General features: G+C 49.2%; 1 protein-coding gene across 2 annotated transcripts; it reads right to left on the reverse strand.

The window, feature by feature from the left end:
- Positions 1 to 48: 48 nt before the first annotated feature.
- TOM1 (target of myb1 membrane trafficking protein) lies at positions 49 to 20,987 on the reverse strand. 2 transcript variants are annotated; one of them, XM_088165368.1, is made up of 16 exons: positions 20,869 to 20,987; positions 13,493 to 13,577; positions 11,649 to 11,727; positions 11,333 to 11,482; positions 11,086 to 11,220; positions 10,696 to 10,842; positions 9,632 to 9,748; positions 9,065 to 9,198; positions 8,393 to 8,426; positions 7,767 to 7,872; positions 6,673 to 6,793; positions 4,199 to 4,278; positions 3,734 to 3,813; positions 1,960 to 2,019; positions 1,579 to 1,615; positions 49 to 1,473 (listed from the first exon to the last, which is right to left on the reverse strand). In XM_088165368.1, exons 1-16 carry the CDS (start codon positions 20,918 to 20,920, stop codon positions 1,325 to 1,327), a joined length of 1,566 nt encoding a protein of 521 aa, XP_088021494.1. In that variant the 5' UTR covers positions 20,921 to 20,987; the 3' UTR covers positions 49 to 1,324. The 2 variants fall into 2 exon arrangements, with proteins under 2 accessions (XP_088021494.1, XP_014744779.1); XM_014889293.2 differs by lacking the exon at positions 3,734 to 3,813 and having other exon boundaries at positions 4,203 to 4,278.
- Positions 20,988 to 23,335: the final 2,348 nt, after the last annotated feature.

A 23,335-nucleotide genomic window follows, 5' to 3' on the forward strand; every position in this document is an offset into this window, starting at 1 on the left:
ACAGCATCCTTCCCTCCCCACACCAGCACTGACAGCACACGCCATATCTTCAAGGGAGGCTCAAGTCTTTGCTCCTTTAATGTGCAGTAAAAAAAGACAACTCTCCCATGCTCAACAAGAAATCCCACGAGCAGGAGCCCTGAGCTTGGCACCCTCCTCCCTGGCTTTCGTTTACAAGTGGGCAGCGTGTGCAGTTTGCTCTAAAGGGTTTTTCCCCCTATGTGCAGAGGAGCTTCTGGCAGCCACAAGGCTGCTTTACTGGCATGAGATGACTGATGTTTTGTTTCCTCTCTGTGCTCACCAGCTGAACAAGCTTCTGCAGCAACAGCACGTTTCCAGTGGTGTAACAGTGCTGAAGGAAGGGCCTCCTGCTTTAGGGGGACGCAGCTCTGTGACCCCAGCACACACAGCCACCCTGAGGGAGTCTGTGGCATTGGCCTGGCTCAGAGGGACTCCCCACACCACTCCCCACCCACAGGCACGATGTGGTGGAAGGCATTAGTGGAAGTGAGAGAGGAGGTAGGATCACCTTGGGAGAAAAGTATTATAATGGAGAATTAAATTAACTACAAATAGTTTGCTAAAGGCACATCCTACCCCATGGGACAGCCCCTTCAGCCTGAGGTACCGCTTGCAGTCCTGTGTGCTGCTAAGGGTTTGGACGACTGGCTGTCATGCAATGGAAACATCTGGGCTGTGGGTAGGATTCTGGATAAACTGGTGGGGAAAGAGAGGCGAGGAAGAGAAGCAGTTGTGAGTGGGAAGGTGTTGCATACCACAAGCACTTGTGCAAGAGAGATTAGGGCAACAGGATCCCTCTACCATTAGTGTTCCTCCTCAGCCACCAGTAATGCTTCACATCCCTGTGCTTTCCAGTCTAACACTGGCAGGCAGAGGGCTGGAGATACATTCTAGGGGAGGGGTGAGGAAAGAGGCAGGCAGGAATGATTTCAGCAGCAGACTGCAGCCTCTCCTGCTTCTTGGGCAAGATCTCTAACTACCTCACTGGAGAGTAGAATGGGGGAGCTTCTTCAAAAGCTTCTTCTGCTTTGCCCACACTGTACCATAAAAAGAAAAGCCCGCTGAACTCCCACATTCTCTAGCAGCTTTGAAACTCCCCTTCATAAGTCTATTGTATGATATCCCTAAACACAACAAAGATTGTCTGAAGTCTGAAAGCAGCTTAAAAATAAAAACAACTCAAAGGTTAAACAGAAGGAGAATGGAGGAAGGGGACAGAGTCCTTCCTCTCCTGGCCCCTGGCTGGAGGCAAGCAAAACAGCACACACAGCCTCTTGCTCCACAGCACACCAGTCCATAGCATTCACAAGGCAAACATAGCATCATCTTCCTTTGCTTGCTTCTGATGATGGCTGGCAGCAGGAGGGGAGACAGACGTCCCGGCTGAGGAGCTGGACAAAGTGGGGAGGCGGTCTGCAACTTTCGCTCGCTCTTCCAGAAATTTGTCAAACTCTGAGAGCAAGAGAAGAGCAGAGCATTAGCAAAGAGGGAGGTTTGTAGAAAAGCCAAGGTGCTGCCAGGAACAGTTTAAGAAAAGGGCTGGCTGGCACATCTCACCTTCACTGGTGACACCTTTTGGATCCTCCGATTCTCCCTAGCAAAGAAAGAGAAGGGCATGGTTAGAAGGCAGGTAGGTAAATACATCTCACAGATGTGATTCTTTGCACATGGAGAGACAGGATAGTGTTCTCCCACTTCCACAGGACAGACTTGTTAGAGGGGCCCTGAGCCTCAGTTCATTAGCTATGGCTCGCAGAAAGCTGATGATACTGTTGTGGTATCCCAAAGCCTATGTCCCTGGCTTTTCCTTCCATGGTCTCTCCCAGCAGCCTGTACCACACATTCAGTGATGCCAGCACAGTTATACACTGCCTGAAGTCCAGCCCACAGACAACTCTGGCAGGACTGCTGGCTCCAAGAAGGCAGTCCCTCACTTACCACATCAGTGGAGAGCCACTTTTCTATGTCCTCCATGAAATTGCCTTGAGGAACTGGTACCTATGACAGAAAAAAAGGTCGATGAGGCCAAGAAAATAGAGGATGTTCCAGTAAATCCACTATGTAAAAATAAAGCCCAACCCAAAAGCTTAGCCTCTTGCTCCACTGTTCAGTCAGCTCAGCCCATCCAAATCCAGCTAGTGCCACTGCAAAACCCTCCAAGCTACCAGTGTGTAATGGTTTTGGTTTGCCAATTTGAAATTTCTCAGCTAATCCACTAATTTATGTTGAGGGTTTTAGCACTAGCCATTGCTTACCTGCTTCCTCTGTCCCATCTATGCCCAGATGTAGTTTCCAGGATACATGCCATTAAAAGCATCTGTGGTTTGGTGGTTGGCTTTGGGGTATTAGGACTGGACCATACTTTGCTTTTTGGTGAGGACCCACTGGGTGGAAGTTAGCTGCTTGTGTAGGCAGCCAGAGAATAAAAGATATGCATTTCTCTACACCCTCTCCCTCCACAAACCAGTGACAGTCTAATGTCAAAGTCTGCAATGCTGAAGATATTGGAGGTGCCTGGTCTGACAGTAAGGGGGAAAAACACCTGCCAAGAACTGATTCTCTGGTATGATCATGGAGCACAGCAGATTTGATATCACACCAAAGTACCGAAACAGACCCATCAAAGAGAAAGTAATCTACAATTAAATTTCACTTCCAGTAGGGATGAGGCTAGCTCAGAAGAATTCATGGCCTTGGTCAATTTAAACAGCAAAGATACGTATTCCTAGTGGACAGAGGTAACCTTGAAAGAAACAGTCTGATTCAAAACCCCAGATCCTTTTCTCCAGTCCTGAGCTCCCGAACAACGCTGAGCAAGAAGCAGCCTTTGCTAGAGGCTCCCCAAACAGAAGAATGAGAGCATTTGTGGGAACTTATTTATTCATTTTCTATATATATGGCTTCCTTGCCCTCAGGAAAACACCAAGACCAAGAAAAAGAGCAGTATCCTTGTACCAAAGACAGGCAGATTTCCTCAAACCAGGGAGGAAGCGCAGATAGTTATCACAGCTGGCAGATGCATGAATGGGAATGGAAGAGGATGTGTGAGATTAGGGAAGTTTCAAAGCAAGCTGGCTTTGCCTACCCAGAGGGGCTCTCTTTGGGGTAGAAGTGCCAACTGTACAGCACGTGGGGAAACTTCCTAGAGCAGACATCAGCCTGGGCTGTGCCCATTACAGGAAGACAAGCTAACAAGCCTCAGACCCATGAGCTGTCAAAGCCTCTGTGTGCCTGAGGGAATATAATTGCAGGAATTCCTGCTGCCAAAGGACTGAATTCTGAACTGCCTGAAAGCTCAATCACTAGCTACAGGAAGAGGCTTTCAACAGAATGTGTTTTCTTTCAAACGAGGCACCCCATGCTAAGGAGGAGAGACTGCAAGGAGAATGAATGGCAGCAGTTGCCCTCATGATGTCACCAGCTATTGCCTCTGCCTCAGATACCCACTCCAAAACAGGCCATCCTCTAGCTCAGAGTGGCACATGTTCTTGGTCTCAGAGCTCCTAGGATTTTTTCCTACATATATGTTTACTTGAGGAAGGACTGGCACCCTGCCTGCTTCCTTCCCAAAACTGGTCTCCACTACTGGCCCAGCCCAGGGTTGCTCCATTTCAGTTAGCAGTATCTACTGATGTCTGCTGTGCATCCTCATGTGCTGTGGCAGTGACACTTCTGTTTCAGCAGCCCCAGCCTCCAGGACCTCAGATCTCACCATTCCTTGACGCATCATCCACTTTGTCAGCTGGGCTCCATCACTAGAGGTACCAGACTCCCCCTGGATGACAGAAGAGTCTGCATTGCAGTGTGAGGGAGAGGGGAGGCAGTGGGTTTAAGGTGAGGGAAAGAATATACTAATACTGGTGGCCTACTTCTCTGATTGCAGAGAGAAGGCAACTGGACTTGGAAATTTGCTGAAGAGAAATAAAACATACATTTCCAGATGGAAATTTCCCTGGCGAGGGACATCCTTCAACTGCCTGAGGCAACCCCAGATTTTCCACAACTCCTCACCTCAGGGCTTTAAAGAATGAGGTATGCAGCCCAGCTAGGAAATGCAGGTTGGTGGAGACTGGGAGTTACCATCATTTGACTTTTTCCAAACAGACAGCACCGTTACTGCCTTGGCAAGCCAGGAGGTTACTCCCATTCCTGGTGATGCAGTAAAAGCTGTGGCCACTTACCGCTCCTGTGTTCTGCTGCCGGGCATCCAGGGCACCAGCAAGGCCTTTGGTGGCTTGGGGGTCTTCATACTTTACCCTGGAAGCAGAAAGAGAGACAACAGGCTGATGAGATGCCTGACAGTGAAGAGCAGGAACTCCTAAACACGTGTTCAGTTCTTCTGACTGCCTAACTTTTCATGTCTTGTCATTCTGCTGCCAAGAGCTTCTAGAAAGGTGTGCAAAGCCCTTATTAAAGGTGTAGCCCACCACGAAACAGACTAATCTACTCACTGGAACATTGTGGGATACAACAGGATAGCTCTGGCACAGTGACAGAAGGATGACAAGGACTTATATGAAAACTAAGACACGGACTTACAGAGCTAGGTGTATTAACCATGACACTCACCTTCTTTGGGGTGGACTATAAAGAGAGAAAACTAACACAGACTGACCAGAATATTACAGATATTTTAGATAGGATTTGAGCAACAAACCCCTACATACTCACCTATCTTTGCCGACACAAACAGCTCAAAAACATATCTTTAATTAATAACATGCAGGAAGTGATGGTGGCAGAGGCTCACTGGCCTATGCTGGCCATAGGTGAGACTGGGTGATCAGAAGAGCCTGGTGTTGCTTCCAGGTCTCCAAATGCACTATTACAGCAACCTCTTTCCACACACAGACATATCTCACCCATAATTTCCCTCATCCCAATCCTGTGTCCCCTCTAGGCTGCTACCACACATGACTATGCCACACGTCACCATTTGATCCATGCCGAATGGGGAAAACTCTCCATGCTAGGAAAATGAAGTCTTTCACAGAAACTCTCCACAAGTTTCCTCTCCAGCTGCTCCCAGGCCCATTCCCACAGATCCAGCAAGTCATCAAATGGAGCTGTTTTTGTTGGGGGCCAGGGGCTTGGGCCACCGCCGCTCAAACTTCTCAAAGAAGTGCTCATCAGTGAAGGGGCCGCTGTGGATAATGGCATCCAGGATAAAGTACAGCGCTGCTATCATGCCACTGATGAGGAAGAACGGCAGGAAAGGCTTGAAGTGCCTCAAGCACTGCCTCATCAAGACACACATGAAGCATGGGGGGGTCAGGAACAAACCCCAGAGGCTCTGACAGCACGTCCTGTTCAGGAGCTGTAGAGCAATGGGTCTGTTCAAGTGGAGGGAGACACTGAGAGCAGAGGCTTGTGAGTGAAATGTGAAGCCTGAGCCACTAGAGGTTACTTGGCAGGAGTGCAAGTGCAGGCAGATGAAGGGCAGTGAGGAATAAATAGAAGATGTCTTGTTACTTGTGCAGAGATCATAAGCCTCAGCCTGTTAAGGACTGTGCCACAGCAGAGAGGATACAATTCCACCTCTGTCCAGAACTCCAGCACTGAGCACATACCAGCGGCTCCGATTTCAGCCCCAGATTGGGTGCTATTGATACAACTGTTTTTGTGCTGGACTGCCTCTGTCCTCAGGCAGCACAACCCACAGTAAAAGCAATGGGGAAACCCAGGGAAAAAACACATAAAGTCATGTGTAGGCCATGGGTTTCCCCACCACGTTTACCAGAATCAGTCTGAGGTAGAGGAATGGAAGGAGACATCATTAGGAGACCTTTATGTATAAGAGACCTTAACTTGCTACTGTCCAGCTGAAGAACAAGGCATTCCAGTGGCTGCAGGAATGCAGGAGCACAGGCCTTGGAGGCCTGGAGGCAGTGATGTGCCCATGGACTCTACTGCTTGGTACCTATAGAGAGCAGCAAATGGCTCTGCCAGGCAAAGCAGCATGAGATCAGCCACAGTCTCTAAACCCAGAGGATCTGGTCAGCACAGCTCTTTCCAGCTCCTCCAGAACAAGGATTCAGGAATCCACTCTGCAGTGGACGAGGCTTCTTCAGTTCAGCCAGTACTATGGAGACCCAACTCTTAGTGCTTTATACCAGGAGGTCTCAAACACACCATGGAGGAAGAAACACCAGTCTCACTTACCAATAGGGAAGCTGAGGCACAGAACAGTGCCCTCTTGCAAGCCACAACCGACTGCATTCTTCCTGCTCTCCAGCTCAATACTCTGTCTGTTAGGCTGAATCAGTACTCAGCAATTCCCAAATTCAACATCACCCCGGTCAGGGCACATGACTTCAGTGGCAGACAAGAAAACTGAGCCAGTCCCACTTCACACCTTCATCCCCAGACACTGAATCTCCCAGAACATGTGACACTGCAATGCTCACATGCAGGGACCAATTCCTTCTCCCCATACCCAGGAGGATGCCATGAAGGGGAGATTATGGCAGCAGGAAAAAGGACTGGGACCACAGAGCTCATCCTACAAACACTGTGCATATGAAGAGTGCATTTCCCTTTCATTCTACTGTCTCCCAGGAACTGCTGCTGGTTGGGTCATGGCCCCATTTTCCCTTAGCCCTTGTCCTTTGCAAGAAGGCAGGACAGGACAGAGTGAGCTTCTCCACTCACCCTCTGCGCTGCTCAGCCAGCGAGCTGCCACGGGTCAGGGCAAACATGTCAAAGTCTTCTTCCAGCTTGCCAGAAGTGTCGAGGGAGTGCAGCCCTGCACTTACACTGCTTGAGCCCAGGTCTGTGGGAGAGAGAGCAGGGTGAGCCAGCAGCACAGAATAGTAAATGGAGGACTGTGGGCTTGGAGAGTACTGGATGGAAAACTACCATCAGAACAGGCTAAACTACTCTCTAGGCTCACTCCTCTATCCTGCTTCTCAGCTGCAGCACAGTCTGTGCATGTGTGCAGTCGTGGGTGAAGTAACAGAAGCTGTTTCTTTGCCCACTCAGTAGATATTTTTGGCTTAGCTTCAGCAGCATCATTTTACTGATGCTGAAGGCTAGATGTGTCCGACCATCTTAGACAACTCTGGAGGGTACTGCTCTATAACCTGTGGAAGAAAATAACCTGTGCTTCTGGGAAAGCACCTCTGAGACAGAGTGGATTTTCATGACTCAGGCATCATCCAAAAAAAACTTGACTTGAAAAATATTTCAGCTGACTTGTCTATATAAATAGGCTGGTGCCAATTTTCTGCAACTGCATCCAGTTGGTATGTCTTGAAGAACCCCCAGGACCCCTCAGGTTTTTTGAGTAAACAACCTGTGAAATCCTGAGTCCTGAGCCCAAGATGCTCATGGCTGTCTTTGCAGCATAGCTTCAGCTGCTCTGCTTCTCCCAGATCTCAGTGGTCAGCCTGACACCACACAGCAAGAGAGGCAAGTAGGCAATGCTGCCAGGCATTGCAGAGGGAGCAACTTAATCCCCATTCCTGCTGGAAGGCCAGGTCCTTAGCCACAGGCTAATACTGAGTCCCTTCTTTAGTCATGGCCACCTCCTGCACAACGTGAGGTGAGGACACCAAGACATATGCTTGAGTGCCTTGGGGCATATACAAGTTTCTATTTGAGTTTATTAGTTGAAAACACATGGCATTTCTCTAGGTTACTCTAGGAATCTGACTAAATAATTTTGGGAGATGATTCAAGGGTGGGAAAGGATTTTCAAAGCAGCACAGGAGAAAGACTGAGGGGAAAACTACATGGCAACATACTCATTCCAGCCAGCTGAGAGGAAAGATTGGTGACTTCAGGCTGTTTCAGTGCTGAAGGAGTACCGGGTCCCAGGTCAATCAAGCTGTTCTCTGCCTCATTTGGTGCCTTTGGAAGAAGAAAAAGAAGATGGTAGAGAGCTTCTGAAGCTTGGACACCCTGACCCTACAATCCTAGCTCATTGATACTGGAGAGGAAAGCTCTTCTGCACCGAATGAAAGATATCAGCAGTGAAGAGGAAGAAGAGGGATAGTGATCAGAGAACTGGTGGGGGATAGTGTCAGGGCAGCATATGCCTTGGTAGCCATCCTCCCAGCTCTGCTGGATGTCAGTAAGTAGGGTAGATGCTGGTTCAGAGGACAGGTTCAGAGAAGGCTCATATGGGAATTGGAATCTCACTATTCAATAACCATAACTGCTGCTGCTCTGCTCTTGCTCTTTGGGCAGGGTAGGAGAGGTTGGCAGTGGGAAATGGGGTGTCCCACACACCAGGTGCTCTGGTGCAGCTTGGCTGGGACAGCAAAGCCCACCATTTCTAAGTGAGGCAGACTGAACCCTCCCTTCAGGGCACTGCTGGACCTGCAGGATGCAAACCAAGCTGCACAGAGGGGCAGTTGCTCTGAGTTACCTTAACAGGCTGTCCTGTCCGAAGTCGCTCGAACCTGCAGAAAGGTGACAGGATGCATTTCAGTAGTGTGAGCTCATTTACCCACAGCCCAAGAGATTTTTTATAAGACTTGGAACAGTTTGCCCTTTCATATCCACTAGGAAAGGGGAACTATGGCTCAGGGCCCAATTTCCCCTCAGGATAACCCAGCAAGACGCATAGTCTCCTATGGATGTCTCCTGAGAGGTGGTGTGAGAAAGCTTCTTAGGGTCTTCCACAGTTACTCATAACCAACAGCTCTCCTTACAGTTCATCTGGGGATGAACTAGCAAAGACGTGTTTGTTGAAATGGAAGGAAAAAAAAAGCAGTGCTCATCCCATCCGGGCAATTTCTTTCCATTCCCATCTGCCTCAGAGCTAGAAAACCAGCTCTTTCCATGCAGTTGCCTCCTTCTTTGGGGTTATGCCATAGAGGCATATTTATATCCCATCAGGAACTTACATAGCAGCTTTGAAGAGACAGGAATTAGTCAGCAAAAACTGAGAACAGACTTTGTTCTCAAAGATGGATGATACAGACTGTTACATCTTGAGTATTATACTCATGGGCAGATCCAAAGGATGGGATAGGTAGCCTTCAAGGGCAGTAAAGTCATGTGGGAGAGCAGGGAAGAGAAGGGAGGAGAGAGGTACCTTTCATGGCGCAGAAACACGTTATTGAGGTTGTCATTGATGAGGAGCAGCTCCTCGGTGAGTTGCTCATGGAGGACACGGGGAATCAGCTCCAGGACTCGCTGTTGCATGGCTCTGCATGTCCGATTCAGCTCCTGTTCAAAGCAGGGCAAGTCACCACAAAGGTCACACTACAGCTGAGCACTCACAGATTTGGAAGTCTGACTGGAACACAGACTCCAGAGGCTACTGGGATCTATCAGGAACTGTTGATGGGCAACAAATATTGGTGTGAGAGGTAAGTTGAGTCTGAGCTTTACATGGAATAATTGTATGCTTTTTGTGTGACACATCACCCAGAAAGAAAGGCTCTTGGGGACTACAAGTTCCCTTGTGAGATAATGCGATTTCCATCCACCACTGAAACTCTACCTTCCTTGTGTCTCCCTTATCCCTGCACTCCCTGATAAGCCCCACACTAAACTGTACAGTCGTTCCCCACACCTGGCATGCTTTGGGCTTTAGTCCATCAAGTCTACTAAATTGTGCTGCATGTGCCAGCCCTCCACCTTGCCCATTGTTCCTTACCTGCAGCAGCTCCAGGTCAGAAGGCTCGGCCTGGGATGGCACCAGCTCTGTCAACATCTCCGACATAACCTTTGTGTTCCCATTCACCACTTCCAGCTCACTGCGCAGCTTCCCGAGCTGCAAAACAGAAGTGAAGCAACAGCTCTACCAGGGAAGGCTGGGGACATAGCTGAGGTAGCTCTGAATGGCAGGGAATGGCACCACGTGTGCATGCCTGTTCACAGAGCTGGAGGGAACAGCCACTGGGGAGTTCTTTGTCACCACTCATTTTAGCTCTCAGGAGCTCCTAGCAGAAAAGCCCTCCATTACTTACCATCAAATTCATTTGCTGGTAGCACATGCCAGGCCCTCACCTGGGATCTTTGGCCACTAGTACAACCTTGATTTTTAGCCAGCACAGGCTGCTGGTATGATTCAAATATCTCCTCAGCCAACAGCTCCCATGTGGTAGCCATTTAAGTTGTTTAATTTCCAAAGTGGTGTAAGAGGGGAAAACAATTCATTCCCATTCAACAGGAGAGCGTCAGCTAAGTATGCAGTTGAAGCTTTAGTCCTCTAGTTTACAAGCTACTAATGAGCCTCTTTAGAACAGTTTCCACCCTCTGTTCTGCAAGGGAATGCAAAATACTGACAGCTAGGGGTTTGGTGCTGAACATGATGTCATATGAAGTCAGGATGAGGAAAGAGAAAAGAGGATGGGGAAACAAGTGAGGAAGCCCTAGCTTTTGGAAACCACATAGCCAGACAGGGTTGATTCATAGAAAGTAAGCAGTGAGGCAATATAAGCAAAGATGATAAGGAGGCATCATGTCTCAGCTCCCCACTTCCCTCTACCTGCAAGCAGCCATGTCTTAGGGAAACATAAACACTCCATGGTTGCGGTATCCCAGTTCATCACTGTGACCACAATGGAGCTCTGGGGAGCTCTCGAAGGACCATGCTTTAGAGGAACAGCTCTGTGAAGACAGGGGCCAGGGCAGGACCAGTACTGCAATCCTAGAACAGTGTTTGTGAAATAGCCTCAAACACAGGAAGAGTCATCCTGGGACTTGTGTCCAACTCACCTGCTCTGGTGTGGGTGTGATGGGCGCATCGCTGGGTGTGCCTCTCCCGGGGGGCAGGGTGACAGGGTGGAGGATGGACTCCATCTGCTGAGAGGAGTTGACTGCAGGTGAATTCTGTCCAGACTGAGAGTTGGAGCTATACACAGTCTACAGACAAAGGTGGGGAAAGTGACAGAGAAGGAGATGTTAGACACTCACACTTGACAGGGCAGCGCAACTAGAGGAGAAATATTGATGGCAACTCCCCACCTGGTTTCAACAGCTCTTGGCTGTGCTGGAGCTTCTCACCACCCAAAAACCCTCTAAATTCAAGAAAGAGTTCCTGAAATCCCCTCACTGCTCCAGAATGGCAGCTGCCCAACCTTCTTCTCTTCAGTAATACTTCCATACCCTCTGTGGTGTGTGGATGGGTGACAGCATGTCCAGATCAGTCATGGGGAACTCCAAACCCTTTCGTCTCAGGTCTTCATAGACAGCAACGACACCAGTCAAATCTGGAGAGCTGCGGAAGGCGTCTGCCCAGGACTGGGGAGAAGGAGACAGTACAGCCCATCACCAAATACAATAGCCTTCTGTACAAAAACCTAAAGATACACATTCTCTGGACTGCTGCAGATGCTCACACTTCTTGGCTCACCTGGATGAGGGTCAGCACCTTGTCATGCACTATGGCAGGTGGATTGTTCTTTGGCAGGATTGTTCTCACCAGGACACCTTCTACAAAGTCCTGGCTGGACACAAGGACGTGGAAGCGGTGGCCGCAGTTCTTGACGCAGGTTTCCAGGACCTTCAAAGGCAATAAAGCATTAGCTGTAGCCTTCTCTGCCCTCATGTGTTAGCCTTGTTGGCTTTAGGTACATGTGTCTGTTCAGCATATGTGCTAAAACTTGTGTTCAGCATTCAGCTTTACTGCACAGTATCACAGAGCAGAGAAAGAGCCCTTGACCACTCACCGTCAAAGCCAGCATAACTTCATGGAAGTTCTTATTCCCTACAATCCTCTTCTTAATGGCTCGGAAGGCATCTTTGGGACTGAAGGAGAAATGAGATGAAGAAAGATCATCACAGGGTTGAGGCAAAGCAAAACAGCCACAGGTTCTGGATGCCTCATACTCAGTGGGTGTCCCTCCTCACCATGTTTTCAGGATGGCTTGAAGCAGTGACTGGTAAAGCAGCTTTTGCTTGTGGTTCTGCAAGAGGAGTGGGGTTAGCTGATCATAGAACCATTTGGGTTGGAAAAGACTTTTTAAGGTCATCGAGTCCAACCATAAACCTAACACTGCAAAGTCCACCATGAATCCATGTCTTTGAGTGCTATAACTGAAATTAGAGGCCTCTGTGCTGATGTCTGCAACAGCTCAAGGTGTTCAAGACACAATAGAGAACAGAGTAAAAACAATGCTAGAAACACACTCCTGGGGGTTAGAGCAAAATCCCATGGCAGAGAGACTGAAGAGGAGGAGATCACAGAAAAGCTTGGCATGGGTTAGAAACAGGAAGGAGAAACCAAGCTGTGGCAATTCTTGTGTTACTCAAAGAGGAGCTGTTTAACATTTTCCTGGGGAGAAAGAGGCTCAAAAGCTGCAGGGAAGACACATTGGCAAAATCTTGTCTATACTGCAGGTGGGTAAGAGAGCAACAGCATAGCAGGGCCTCATTAACCATTCTCAGAAGGGAGAAACACCCTGGTCGCAGACCACTGTGGTCTTAAGAGGGCACAAATGAACCAACATGCTCTTGCAGAGCACAGGAAAAGAAGCTGAGCTGGAAGAGCAGCAGTGCTGGAGGAGAAAAGTGGGGTGGAGACACTGAGGCAGTGAGGAGGGCAGAAGTGTATCAGCCGTTGGGGCAGCATGGTGTCAGTGGATGGGCATTAGCAGGGCAATGGGAGAGCCTGTCCAGCTATGTTATCAGGTGCCCAGACCTGAAAGAAGACCTGAGCCACAGCTCAGGCCCGAGAACTGTGGACAGAGACAGGTGTATTTGCACCGTGGGGACAGTGGAAAAGGAGTGGTGACAGATCTCTAAGTAAAGATGTTTGACTTTGTTTCCATACAACTGTGAAGCTGAAAACTGGGCTTGCTAATTCTCTGTCAACATCACTGTGGGGGAGGACAGCAGGAGTGATACCTACATGTTTTATTCCATGTAGCACCTGCTTTTTTACATGCTGCTCTTGACATCTCCACTGTGAGAAAGAGCATTCTCCCTTGAATTCACTGGCAAACCCCAGCTCCTGAGTTAACAAGTCTGGCAGATTGATGAACATCTCCCTGCAGGGAGAGGGAGACAAGAGCTCCCCCACCCACTTTGTGTGTGTTTAAGTGACTGTACATGAAAATACCTGAGAAGAAACCCAAGAAAGACTGGCACAGTGAGAGGACTGAATAGAAGCCTGAGATTTCTCCCTCTTCTCAGTCACCAGCCTTTAGATTTTTACATTCCCAGTGGAGAGAGAGAAGGGTATGAAGGGGGAATAAATCAAAGTTGAAGAAATGCAAATACGCCTTCTGGAGATGGGAGGCAGCCTGGCTTGAACAGAGGGTTGTCTGGGGACCCTGAAGGCCTGTTTGAATGACTCCTAGCGCTCACCAAGATTTATAGAGAAGCATCTAATAAATGCTCTGACAGCTTTGCTATGTCTCTAGATCTCCTAGCAGAGCCTTGTCTCAGGGATTGCTGGGAAGCCTAGCTTATTACCTCCATCAGTGCATGCTACCATTGCAGCCTAGGGATGTGGTGTTACACGGAATGCAGGGACCTGCTGCTGGATATGGGCCCTTGTCTGCTCCCTTACCCTTCTTCAGTCTCGTTAATGATGTCACAGATCTCCATGTTGAGAGCCCAGTCCTCACTCCGCAGGGACCCATCGGTAGCTCTCTCTGGAAAACAGAAACCAAGGCAAGGTTAAGAGCAGCCCTGGCACTCTTAAGTTAAGTTCTCACAAGACCCCAGACCATAGCCTGCTTCTCCCTGGCTGTCACGACAACACGCAAGGAGGCAAATCCATATGCAAATTCCAGGTCACCAAGTACTCCCCACTAGGTGTCACCATGGCAGAGCACGCTGCTGGGATGGTGAGTCCCCAGCTTTGCCCATGCCACCAATGCTATTGACACACAAACACACTGCGTGTCCTCTGATGTCTGCACACGAAGGGAAGGGGCTCAGCATGACTTCAGCTCCACAGCTAAGGAAAAGGGGGCTTATTTGCTTTGTTACTGCAAGGCCAGAAACCGTGAGTTCAGCCTGCTCACATGGATATGGATCTAAATGCCAATAACTCCAATTCTTGGTTTGTACTACATAAGGAGACAAAAAGAATCAACCCCCCTTTTTTTTTTTTAATACCAGCTCTATAAAAACAAACAAGCAAACACAGAAAACCAAAGCAGGGTTTCTCTTGTTTAACATTTACACCTGTCCCCTGAACTTCTGGCCTCTAGGGAGTGTGGGCAGAAGCAAACTGCAGGCTGAAGTCGAAGCAATATTGTTCTAGCTTTGATTGTGTCCCCTTTAATTAGGAATTCCTCAGTCAGCCTTGATGTTATTTATTCAAGGCAGAGATTTGGAAAACAAGCAGCTATTACTGGGAGCACCAGTGTCTCCACCCTGTAATCATCCATGTCTCAGTCCTAGCCATGCCATTGACTCATGCCTTCAGGGACACCACCAGTAGCTGGGGGAAAGAGAACTGCCAGAGGGGCCAGCAGGACCCAGGCACTCCCTAGACCACAGGGAAACACAGAGATGCAGCAAACGGCAAGCAGAGGACAAGAACCATCCTTTCCAGCTCTCTCATCCTACAAAACACTTGACTTAGCACCGGGGCAAGAGAATTAAAACTGGCCAGACCGGTTTAGCACTTACCAGGTGCTCTTCAGGAGAGCTTAGTCCCAGCAAGGTACTTACAGAAGTGCCTGGATTTTCAAAACTGCTGTCCCTGCAAAATCTATGTCTGTCCCTTGCTGCTGTGGGTCCTCTACTCCTCTTGAGAGGTCCTTCCTCTGCAGAGCTGCCTTTTTATTTTCTTTTTTTTTCTTTTCCTTTTGACCCATCAGCTAATGATCCCTGTCTAGGAATGAAATTAAATGCCCGTTCACGAAGTAATGGGATAAGACCATAACACAGGAAGAAGATTTTTTTATCTCCTGCCTGGTTAAGCACATCCATCATGTCCTGTTAAGGGTCAGGCACAGAGCTATTCACACCACTGTGTAATGCAGCCTCTTATACACGTGTCCCTCCCACAGATTGCACACCACAGTGTGAAGCTATCTGCATCTTATCACAATCCAGCCACCACCTTTTTTGTTGGCTACAGAATGCATTGATTACACAGTGATTATGCTGATGACATTGTGGCCACAGCCAGATGGAAGACGGCAGACAGGGAAGGAGAGTGGCAGAATATTCTTGATACTCTTCCACTTTTCTAAAGGTCTGGCTATTACTGGAATAACCTTAAGGCTCCTTGATTCAGGTAAACTTTTGTCACTTTGACTATTAACTTCACATAGGGATCCTTATCTCTGGCAGATCCAAGCTTCCACAGCGAGGCACAGGAGGAAGGACTGCACTGGGTGATGTGGAGGAGAATACATCCAGGGCAATAGGTGCGTCTGGTGCACCAGGGCATGTATTAGTGAATGGGGAAAACTGTGGTAACACGTGAGGGAAAATGTTTTCCATTGGGGCTCCTTTGGGATCAGGACTCAGTACAGTGTCAGAGCTCCAGGTTTCCTCCTGCCCTGGGTCACAGCCTTGCTGGCAGGCAGGCTGCAGCTCAGGTCAGTCTGATGGGTTTGGCTCACACAGTCACAAAGCCCCCCTCACTTGTGCTCTCCTCCGTGATCCCCTGCTCATGACACATCATGGTTTGAATAAGCCAGAAGTTTCCCTGCCACTGGCAATGAATCACAGAAATCCACTACAGTGGTTGCTCTGCTGAAAGGGAAGTCTACATCCACTCTTCTCACTGCACATGGAAGGAAAAACCCACAATTTAGGAAGAGGGCTGAGCCCGCTTAGAAGCTCCGAGCTACAGAAGAAACAAAGGACAAAATAAAACCTTCATTTAACCATCAATCCTTGCTGTTCAAATCTCCCCAACCTTCCTTCACACTGTACCCAAACATGAATTGAATCTGCAAACACCCTTTTCTCGCTTCCCAATGTTTGGTGGCACGCTGTAACCCGCTCCCCACCACCTTTTCCCTCCAAATGCACCAATCCTGCCAAGGTCGAGCAGCAGGTTTGCTTTTCAGAAAAGAATGTAAATAAACCATGCATGCTCCTTCACCTGGCTGGCCATTTAGGAGAAAACTGGACTTCCTCAGAAGTGACACACCCTGCCCCTGTTAGCCCACAATACAGGGGTCATCCTGCTACTTTCACCCCAGTTCATACACTCAAGAGAGAGCTGCAGGAAAGCAGCAAACCTGCCATAAACTAAACACAGGGTCAAAAAATGCAAAGCTGGAAGAGCAGTATTAGAGCATATGGAAAACAGGAATGTGACCCTGAGGCAATTCCAAGGACAAAATGCTTGAATTTACCCAGTACAAATTAAGGCCTGGCCTAGCTGGCACTGGGAAAGCTGGAGTTAATGCTTTTGTAATCCTCTTTGCTCTCTTCTAAGTTGTAAGGGACTGTCCAAGCCTAGTAAGATATGGAGTTTTCTCCAAAATCCTGAATTTGCCCTTCTGTAAAGCCTGCAGAAGGGAAAGAAACAAAGACTAATTAGTCACATGAAGGATCAGGGTGGCTGGCCCCATTTCATGAGCTGTAATTAGCACATGAGCTGTCTGCTCCGCAGGAAATCTGAGCCTAGGATGGCTGGGGGCAGCAACAAGTCCCTAAAAAAGAGCGAGCACAGGAGGCAGGGCACTGCCACAGACCCAGCACTGCCTGGTGGGACTCATCAGGCAGCATCTGCTTCTGTGTGTTACCACCTGAGCCTGACCTGCAGCAGAGAATTCCCGTGGCAGAGGTTATCGTCAGCCTGCAAATGCCATTCCCCTCCAAGCCCCAAACCAACCGGCTGCTGAATATACAGGAGGCCCTTCATGGGGCTGCTCCAAAGCCACATTGTTTTGGCAGCCAGTCCAGCTCCCGGGGTGTGACAGCATTGGGGTTTGTCTGATTCCAGCCTGCTGCCTCACAAATTGCTCAGAACCGCACAGGACTGTGGTACGGGTTGGACCAGAGCATCGGCTCTTCTCCTGCATGGCACTGGATGTGCTCCTGCTGACTGCACTAAGTGATAAAAGTTATTTGGAACCAGCAGATAACAAGGAACTCCAAACACTTGGCATAACTGGCGCAAAGGAGCTGTACATTGCTTTGTGCTATGATTACATTTCACAACTTTGCTTCTTTACAAGGTTATTGTCTCTGCCCTGGTGGCAGGGGAGAGCTCACTGCGGGGCTGGGGATCCCACTCAGGTGTCCCTGCACACCAGCACTGCAGTCAGTAGTGGGGGGAAGTACAGGAGCCAGGGATAGAAGATCCTGTGCAGGCTCCTGTCCCCTTTGCTCCCCATTCCAGACCTGAAGCACCCATGATCAGCCAGATGCTGCTCAGAAATATTTTGCCCGTGATATGCTCTACCCCTCCTCCAAGTGAAGCCTTCAAACAGTGCTCCCTGCAGTGCTTCTTGCTGGCTCTAAGTTCCTCTGCAAAGCATCAAGCACCTTCTCACCCATTTCAACAGGCATTTGAGGTCACCAGCAGTTCATTGCATGAGACAGCTTAGGTTCAGCAGAAAGTAATGCAAGATGTCCCTTCTCCCAGCTTCCCTTCAGTTCACAAACTCACAGGCCCAAATCAGCACCCTGTACAAGCCTCATGCTTTTACTTCCCTTGAGGGGATTTCAGCACCAGCTGTCAGGACTTCACCGTTTAGCTGTATCTTTCCCCCAAAGCCTGAGAGGACAATGTGCATTGTAAAGAGACCAGAGATACGGCTCCAAACCTAATTCGAGGATGCTGATGAACACAGACTGCGCTGACAGAGTGGTGTGGATATTTCTGTCTCTGAACTCCTGCTCCTTTCCTGTGAATCAGCTCAAATTCTCAGGGATCAAGTGACTCTTCAACTGCTTCCTTTGCCCCTTTTCCTCCAGACAGAGCAGGTACAGACAAGGCAATGCCTTTTTGAAAAGCACAACCTTGCAGGGATCCACAGAGCCTACAGAGGGGTGCAGAAACACCTGCAAGGTGGGAATCCAAAAGATTATGGGGATTTTTCTGGCATATTGTTTTGCATCTGCCTCTTCCTCACCCAGGAGCCTTTCTTACAGGAAAGCCCTCTTTACAATCTCAACTTTTCCTAGTCCTCATGCTTAAAATAATCCTCATCCATAAAAAAATCTGTGTCATCTCCATGCTACACCGTTACTTCTATCCCTTGTCTGCCCTCACTCACTAAAATAACCTGCCTCTGTCCCTTTTGGTATTGCTATAATTACTAGCTATTTTAGACTTCCAAGGTGAGGAGAGAGCATTGGTGGTTTCTTCTCCATTCTCTCACTCAGAGAACTCACCTCCTTGAAATTAGATTTTCCATTTTGAAAATGGAAAAAATCTTCTCTTAGCTCCTAGATGGAGGTATAGTAGATTTCCCTTTCAAGAGGGGAATCTGAACTATGATGCTTTAACACTCTTTGGAAATATTCCCACTGGTGTTTAAAAAAACCCACCACACAACAGAAACAAATACAAAAAACCCCAAACAAGTAAGTCTGTATTCCTCTTACTTGGGAAGAGACATCACAGTACAAAAACAGGACAAAGCCAACTTTTGTGACTAAATCTCAGAACTGTGAGTAAGAAACTAGAAAGCCTACTCCTCTGCAACTGACTCATTCTGTGACAGATCACTGAGATTATCTGAGCATTGCTTTCCTATTCAGCAAAATAAATGGGTCTTACTAGATTAACATTAATGAAGGAATTTGAGAACGTTGCTGCAGTGTGCCACAGAGAATTTTTTTTTTATTCCTTAGTCTTCATCTAAAGCTATTTTAGACTTCATAAGCTATATCAAGCATACATGACTTTGACCAAATAATTTACAAGGACGCAGCATTATCTTTCTGCAGACAGCCCAGGGCAGCAGCACTGTGCAGGTTCGGTGATCAGGCTCTTGGGTTGGACACACAGCTGCCACAGACCTACCAAACAAGTTTGGAGAAGTTGTGTTTGCGTCCCAAATTAAGGAGTGAAGATAGCATTTATCCACGTCCCCCAGGATGTTGATAGGCAAGCTTCAAAAGGAGAAAATATTCATATTTTCAATCACCGGCCCTTTCAAGTCCTCCACAGAGCTCCTTTCTCATATGCTGTAATTCTTCCACCTCTTTGGACTCCCATAACCCCAGTCAATCCCAGTCAGTAAAATTTCCCTAGTATCACATCTCTGCTTCTCAACTCATCTCTGACAACACTTTTGAAATACTTTTTCTTTTTTCCTCTTCTTTGCTGTTGGTTTGTTGCTTGGGAATCCCTTATTTAATTGAAACAAAGCCTAGAGGTATAACCCACTTATAATCTGGTTACTAAACTCGCCAGAAGATCTGTGAGGCAACTTTCAGATTCCCTCTACCCAAACACAAGGATATATCTGATACACTCACTGAGGGAACAAAGAGCATTCATTCAGGAAAGGGCAGGAGACAGCTTCTCCTGGAACGTGTGATGAAACATGTGATGCTCTTCTGGGAGTATGTTGAAGATCATCTGGAGGATTTTGGTAACACAAAGTCTTCTCTGATGATCCTTCCACCACCTGGCTGTAATGCATTTCACCTATATCTCCCAACACCAGAGTGGCACATCACAATGCCCCTGACATACTTTGGGACAGTGTTAGGGTAGCCTCTAAAATCATTATAATAAAAGTATTACTTAAAGCAGCTGCTTGCTCTCTTCCCACCCCAGGCACAGCCTCCTATTCATCCATGCAAGAACACCAAAAAGACTGAATGTGGGACCGGATGTTCACAGCAAAGAGCAAAGGTCTGACAAACAACGAACAGCAAGAATGAGCAAGTGCATAAACTTACAAGTGGAGAGTTTAAATGGGCATCAACCTTCAAGCACAACTTCAAGACCCTTAGACAACACAACATGGGAAGTGAGTCTCCATTCTAACCATTTTAAGAAGTGCATCCCTGTTCTGACACCAGTGCAGCTGTTGACGGTCTTCCCTCTAACTGCAGCATCTCTGCTCCACTTTCTCAGGCCACATCCTTCTCCCACGTTCCCCAAGCTGCCCTGAGCACTGTGGGACACCACGTGCCCATGGGCCTGCCAGGCCACAGGGTGGGTGCTGTTCATTGCCAGAGCTGGTGCTCCATGCTGTGAGCCAGCTCGTGCTGCAGGAGCCAGGGCACGGCCCTGCCAGGCACCGCCTGCGGCACAGCTCAGTGCAGGAAACACCCCCAGCTGCCCAGTGCGAGTCCTTCGGGTAGGGGACACTGGTCTGACTGGGTGAGCCGTGTGCCCCAGGGCCAGCCCAGCCTGATGCTGCTGTCCCCACAGCCTTGGTGTCACCGCAGCTCTCGCTGAGCCCCGTCCCTCCGTCCCGCTGTCCCTGAAGCCCTCGCTGACCCTGCAGAACCTGCTGACCTCCGTCCCGCAGCGCCAGTGTCCCTCAGCCCCGCTATCCCCTCAGCCCTCGCATCTCGCGGCCGCCCCTCGTGCCACCGCGGGTCACGCGCTTCGTTCCCGCCCAGACGCGATAGGCTGCCCTGGCTGGAGCCAGGCCAATCAGCAGCTCCCCGAAGCCCCCGATGAGGCGCGGGCGGGAATGGCCCCAAGCCAATCACGGGGCTCGGCGGGGCCGGGGGGCGTGGCGCGGACCACCGGCCTGCGGCCTCTTTAAGTGAGCAAACTTCACCTCGCCACCCCAAGACCCCCTCGCGCCCGGATTGGCTGGCGGGGCCCCCGACGGAGCCGCCTCGGGCTGCGCGTCCGCTATTGGTCAGCGGCACCCGTCAGTCAGAGCAGAACTCCCTTCTGATTGGTCAGCGCGCTGCTAGTCCCGCCGCGGAGGCGGGTGCCGGCGCTTTCCCGAGGAAGGGTCCGGCGTACGTCTCCGGGGGCGCGGGGCCGGACGGGCGAACGGGGGCGCAGGGAGGGTCGGGGGGCGCGGGTGCGGCTCTTACCGATGCGCTGCCCCACGGGGGAGCTGAAGGGGTTCCCCAGCAGAAAGTCCATCGCCGCCGCCGCCGCGCCGCGATCAGCTGACGCCGCCGCCGCCGCCGCTCACGTGACCCGCGCGCCGGCCGGGGCGGGCCCCGCCGGGCCCCGCTGTGACGCCAGCGGCCGCCGCCCGGACCGGCCCCGCCGTGCCACGGGCTGAGTGAGGCGCGGAGCGGCCGCGGAGGAGCGGCGGCTGCTGGGGCAGGGCAGTGTGCGAGCCGAAAGGTCCCCGGTCCCGCTGGCCCTTAGCCCCCGGCTGCAGGAACCGAGGGGCTCCCGCCGCCCAGAGCCTCCGCCGCTTTCTGCAACCACGGCGAGCTCGTGCAGAACACCCGCGAATCCGAGCAACGCCCAAACCCTGGAAAGACTGTGGCGATGGGTTTTTAGTTTTCCATAGCCCGGTGTGGGAGCGTACTCGTAGGAGTTAGGAAAAAATTCTTTACTGTGAGGGTGGTGAGGCATTGGGACAGGTTGCCAAGAATTGTCGATGCCCCATCCTTGGAAGTGTTCCAGGCTAGGTTGAATGGGGCTTTGAGCAAATTTTTTGTGATATGTGTTCCTGTCTGTGGCAGGGGTGCTGGAAATGATCTTTAAGGTCCCTTCTAACCCAAACTATCCTATGACTACCCAGGGTGGTTGGCACGTTCTGGGACGTGCTCCGGGCCTAAGCAACTGCCCTGCCCAAGCTGAGCCTGCAATCAACCAACACCCATACCCGAAAAATGGGGACGTGTTAATACCAGCACAAATCCCGCTCTAACGCTGCCACGCCTGACATCCTGCACAGCACACTCGAGTCCACTGTATTGGTGTCAACGCCACGAACCTGAACTGAGGTGAGGCAGCAGGAATGCCCTGGTGTTACCTGCAGTGCTCCATGCAACAACTCCCTTCTGGGGGGTCCCAAGCAGTCAGGAACCTGACCGACAATTTGGGTGACTGGTGCTGCTGGAAACAGTACAGCTTGCCTGCCAAGTGAGTGAGTTTAGCACGGTTAGGATTGGATGTGTTTTGCTGAGAAACACTAAATACAAGTGGTAACAACAGCTGCAGAAAACAGCACAGGCCGGAAATGAACGACAATACTCCAGAAGTTAAAAAAAAAAATTATATTGTAAGTACAGTACAAAAAAGTCTGTGTATAATTGTAATGTAATCAGGACCAAACAGCAAAGAAATAACAAAAATATAAAACCTGCTAAGTCTTGACAAAGTTTTCCCTATAGTACCAAATACCACAAGATACAGATTATACAAAGTGTACAAATTTTAATAAAAATACAATACACCAGGGTTGTTTATGTTTTTCACTCTTCAAGAGTTTTCTGTTGTACAGAGGACAAAGCTAAAGCTGATCCCCTTCTGTTTCTTCAAAAGCAGATCTACCCCTTCACCACAATGCTCTCAACCGTGAAGGGCTGGAAAGAGCCGGTTTTTTACGCTGCTCACAACAGTAGATGCTTTAATATGGGCCAGAATTTAAAGCAGGACTGGACTGCCTCTCTCCTGGGCCCATCCTATTTCCAGGCTCATTGGGATTTGTCCTAAGCTGTTAAAACATGTTTCTGGCCTGGTGGTCTGAGAACCTTCTGCGCCTCCTCTGATGAGAAAACCCCTCGCTGCACTGAGAAAAGATCTGTAAGAGACAGACTACCTTGTATAGGCACATCTGGGGAATACGTGGCAAAGAGGCATGGGGAGAAAAACCCTCCTCTACACCCCAGGATTTAATTTACTTCTGATTTGGGACTCAGCCACAATGAGGGACAGCTCGCTTTCAACTGTCCTAAAAAACAGAAGCTAGACTCACTTGGAAGTAAAAAATGCCTCTTCTGTAATTTTAAAACTTTCCTGTTACAGAGCTGATAAGGCCTGAGTCAAATGGTATTTCAGTTGTTCTGCCTACCTTCGCAAGATAGCCTGTTTCTACACACACTTAGAATCTCCCTGGTGTTGCCTTACACAATGCCCATGCTTACACAGAGTTGATTCCTGCAGGAAGTGAGGTGAGGCAAACTTGATTCACATTTTCCACACTGTTGGCTGAGGGAGGAATTTTTGCTTTTAAATTATGTATATATATATAAATATATACACACACGCACACAGAGAAATATACAGGATAAATTAAAATCTGTTACAGATATTGGTAAAAGTTAAATACATGTGATATGAACACCACATACACATACATACATACAGACAAAAGCCTAAACAGGAATCAAGTGTTCTCCTGCCGCTCCTCTTCCAGAGGAACAGAAAACCAAACTCCAAGTATGTGGCTGGAAGGAAGGGAAACCGGTCCAATCAACCCACATGTGCCTTACTTGGCCATAACTGCTTCAAACTGGCCACTGGTCACTGCCTTGCAGCAGCACCACAGCTACTGCAATAGTGCTGGTGAGAGGGATGGGGGATGAGCCATTTCAC

Source organism: Sturnus vulgaris, chromosome 5 (assembly GCF_052056855.1).
Source record: "Sturnus vulgaris isolate bStuVul1 chromosome 5, bStuVul1.hap1, whole genome shotgun sequence".
Classification (NCBI taxonomy): domain Eukaryota; kingdom Metazoa; phylum Chordata; class Aves; order Passeriformes; family Sturnidae; genus Sturnus; species Sturnus vulgaris.